This window comes from Lathyrus oleraceus, chromosome 6, assembly GCF_024323335.1.
Source record: "Lathyrus oleraceus cultivar Zhongwan6 chromosome 6, CAAS_Psat_ZW6_1.0, whole genome shotgun sequence".
Taxonomy (NCBI): Eukaryota; Viridiplantae; Streptophyta; class Magnoliopsida; order Fabales; family Fabaceae; genus Lathyrus; species Lathyrus oleraceus.
The window spans coordinates 409891055-409895151 of NC_066584.1; the positions used below are offsets into that span (position 1 = coordinate 409891055).

At 38.5% G+C, this 4097-nt stretch overlaps 2 protein-coding genes across 2 annotated transcripts; both read left to right on the top strand.

Moving 5' to 3' along the window:
• The first annotated feature begins 404 nt into the window (after positions 1 to 404).
• On the top strand, positions 405 to 1316 carry LOC127095903 (uncharacterized). The gene is made up of 2 exons (XM_051034528.1): positions 405 to 552; positions 655 to 1316. The coding sequence occupies exons 1-2, from the start codon at positions 405 to 407 to the stop codon at positions 1314 to 1316; spliced, it is 810 nt and encodes a 269-aa protein (XP_050890485.1).
• Positions 1317 to 3128: 1812 nt separating this feature from the next.
• On the top strand, positions 3129 to 3842 carry LOC127095904 (uncharacterized). The gene has a single exon (XM_051034529.1). It carries the CDS (start codon positions 3129 to 3131, stop codon positions 3840 to 3842), a length of 714 nt encoding a protein of 237 aa, XP_050890486.1.
• Positions 3843 to 4097: the final 255 nt, after the last annotated feature.

Genomic DNA, 4097 nt, shown 5'->3' on the forward strand with positions numbered 1-4097 from the left:
CCAAAAGGGTTAGGACTAGGAGAGAAAAGAAAATAGTGCCTTAAAGGTCCCCCAGAAAGAAGATTGATGTGCCAACCTCTCCCAATACAAAGGTGGCAGTCGAGAGTTCCCTCAAGAGGAAAGTTCATGGTCCAACAAAATCTTGGAGCAAAGGGGTGCCCAAGAAAAAGAAGACCAAGTTTGTTGTTGTTGAGTCTGACTCAGATGTTCCATGTGATGTCCCTGACACTCTGTCAAAGAAGAAGCCAACCACTAGCAAGCTTGTAGCTAGTGTCCCTGAGGTACCAATTGACAACATATCGTTCCATTTTGCTTCAAGTGTAAACAGGTGGAAATATGTTTATCAGAAGAGGCTGGCTTTGGAAAGGGAATTGGCTCAGAATGTCCTAGAATGTAAGGAGATTATGGACCTTATTCAAGAGGCTGGTTTAATGAAGACTGTGACTCAGTTCTCAAAGTGCTATGAGATGTTAGTAAAGGAATTTATTGTCAATGTGTCTGAAGAATGTGATGATGGAAAGTCTAAGGAATTCAGAAAAGTGTATGTGCGAGGCAAGTGTGTAAATTTCTCTCCCTCAGTGATCAACATGTATTTGGGAAGGCCTGATGTAGCTCAACCTGAGCTTGAGGTGACTGACAACAAAATCTGTCAAGTCATCACTGCTAATCAAGTCAGGAAGTGGCCTCTCAAAGGAAAGTTGGTTGCCAGCAAACTGAGTGTCAAGTATGCAATGCTGCACAAAATTGAAGCTGCTAACTGGGTGCCCACCAATCATAAATCTACGGTTGCTGTAATGCTTGGAAAGTTCATATATGTTGTTGGAACCAAAGCCAATTTTGACTATGGATCCTATATTTTTGATCAAACTTTGAAGTATGCAGGAAGCTTCAGTGTGAAGGGGCCTATAGCCTTTCCTTCTCTCATCTGTGGTATTATTTTGAATCAGTTTCCAAACATCGTAACAGAGAATGATTCTGTGAAGAAAAGAGACATCCCTTTGTCCTTCAATCATAAGTTGTTCCTAGGTACCCATGTTCCTGACATTGCCATGACAACAGGTGAGACATCCCGTGTAAGCAATCAACCAGGTAAAGATGTTGTCATTGCAATGCTCAAAGAAACTTGCAAGGAGCTAGAGGCAAGGAAGCTAAACTTGGAAAAATTGATTAGCAAGTTGCAGATGATTGAAGGTGATGTGCTTGGTGAAGCTGCTGCTGCTGCAGAAGGAGCTGAAAGACAAGGTGAAGAGGGAGAAGCAGATGCCAATCCTGATGATGGCACAAATGATGATGTTGACTCTGAGTCAGATGACTAGACCATTTCCTATGGTTCTGAAAATTATGTGTAATTTATTTTGTTTTGTTCTGTAATATTAAGTGTTGCTTTGGCAACATTTTTGACAAAAAGGGGGAGTAACACATGTACCCCAAGACAACAGATTTGTTTGAACAGATTTATTTGAAGTTGAAGGTCCTCTAAACAAGAGGTTATGCTGCTGTTTGAAGTTTAACTTCTATGTGTGCTGAGTGTGGTGTTGTTTGCTATCTACTTGTGCTGCTACTGTTTGAAGTTTAACTTCTATGGTTGCTGAGTGTATTAGCTAATTTGATTCTCTGCTTGGACGTATGCTTTCCGCTGCTGTGAACTCTGTTGTGATGCCAAGTTGTTTTAGCCAAAAATTTGCCAAAGCGGGAGTTTGTAGATGTTTTTGATTGGCTGTATTTTGTGTTAAAACACTAATTGTACTCTGATGTCTTGACTGATGTGATGACATGTTTGAGTAGTATGCTGCAGGATTAGCTAATACAGGATTTACTGAATGTTATGACATTCATCCCTGACAGCAGATACTGAATTATAGGCCAATTAGTTTTTCTGGTATAGTTCAATATTTATTTCAGGCTGCTGTTTCAGGAAACTAACAGCTGAGCTAGAATTAAGAAACCTAGCATATAGCCTATGTTCTGGATGTCAAACTGAATGTTATCATATTCATTCCTGACAGCATATGCTAAAGTGTAGGCTAGTTAGTTTTTCTGTTTCAGTATTTATCTCAGGCTATTTTTCAGGAATCTAACAGCTGAGCTAAAATCCAGGAAACTAACAACTGAGCTACAATTAAGAGGCCTAGCATATAGCCTATTTGTTAGCACCCTAACATGTGGAAATTAGGTTAACTTGCTTAACCTTAATCTTAGGAAATTCAAGTACAAGGCCCAAGTGTTGCATTATAAAAGGATAGCAATCCTACTTTCAGCAACTCAGGGGTTTGAAGCGTGAAGCATTTATTATATCATCATATTTCACTGTTGTACTTTGATTGTGTCTTGTATTAGGTTTTACTTGTGAGCCAAGCAATTATCACCTAGATGATTGCATTGGACTAGGGTGTTCATTGAGTTGTAATTGATGTGTCACTCTAAGCTTTTAAGCGTGAGTGATGTGTTTCTTGATTAAAGCTTTTAAGCACAATCAAGAGTTGTTTGAAGTATAACTTCGCCATTGACTTTAAACTTATTAAAGGTTGTAATCACTGTGGTGATTGAGGGGGAGTGAGTAGGAACTCAGGTCTTAGTTTAGATTGAAATTTCATTGGGTAGGTCTTAAGTGATAGGATTAAACAATTGGTTTAAGTCCTGAATTAATACTGCTTATAGTGGATTTCCTCCCTGGCTTGGTAGCCCCCAGACGTAGGTGTGTTTGTCACCGAACTGGGTAAACAATTGTTTGTGTCTTTTACTGCCTTTTTCATTTACCTTCTGCATACATTTCCTGTCTGCGCAGAATTGGATGTCATAACATCTAGTGTGACATCGATAGTCTGTTACTAGAATTTCAAATATTATTGGTTGGAGAGTAGCCGTTTAAGCCGATAATGTCCAAAAGATGGAATTATGACTATGGGAACTTTTTAGAATCTTGTTCTATAGGTCATTATACCCTTAGTACATACCTTGTGGGTTGGTTCTTACCCTTGGCTCCATGCTCGTGACTGTGAACCTTTGGACCTTGCTTGTGTGATCTTGTTTGTGGTTGTTGCATCATTCACTCATTGCATTCATGAACATTTTTCTAGGTTTTCAAGGAACTTAGAGATTCTTTTGCAAACATCATAGTTTTTTTAACCATGGATATTGGAAGAAGGAATACTTGGAATTACAGTTTCAGATGTCTTGATCTTAAGGAATTGAGAAAGCTAGCATCTTTTGCAGATGATTCTAAGGATTTCAGAGACCGTTTTGGAAGACTTTTGTCTATTCTATATACTAATGTTGAAGATAGTCTTCTTTGTACTCTGGTTCAGTTCTACAATCCCGTCTACCGGTGCTTCATTTTCCCGAATTATCAGTTGTTGCCTACCATAGAGGAGTATGCTTATCTTTTGAGTATACCAGTTTCTTATAGGGTTCTCTTTTGTGGTTTGGAAGGAATTATGGAGTCTCAAGTTATTGCTAGAGTTATTCATCTGAAGAAATCTGACGTAGTTGCTAATCTCACTATCAAAGGAGGTATTAGAGGCTTGACTTCAAAGTTTATGATTGAGAAAGCCTTTTATTTTGCTAATGTTGGTAGCATGGTGGCCTTTGAAACTATTATTGCCTTACTCATCAATGGTTTGGTCTTATTTCCCAACATTGACAATCTTGTTGATGTTAATGCTATTAGGATCTTTTTGGTCGGGAATCTTGTTCGAACTTTGCTTGGTGACACCTATTTCTCCATTCATCATAGGACTTCTAAGGGAAATGGAACTATTGTCTATTGTGTGCCTTTGTTTTACAAGTGGTTTATTTCACATTTGTCGCAGTCTCATATCTTAAAAAAAACAAGGGTTGCTTAAGGTGGTCTCAAAGACTTATGTCTCTCACAAATGATGACATCACCTAGTATTCTTCTGTTTACGATGACGTCAAGATTATTGATAGTTGTAAGGAGTTCTCTAATGTGCCTCTTCTTGGTACACAAGGAGGAATCAACTACAATCCGACTTTGGTAAGACGTTAACTTGGGTTCACTATGAAGGACAAACCTAATAACACTTTGTTAGAAGGTTTATTTTTCCAAGAATGGGAATACACTCAAGGATTGAAGGCTA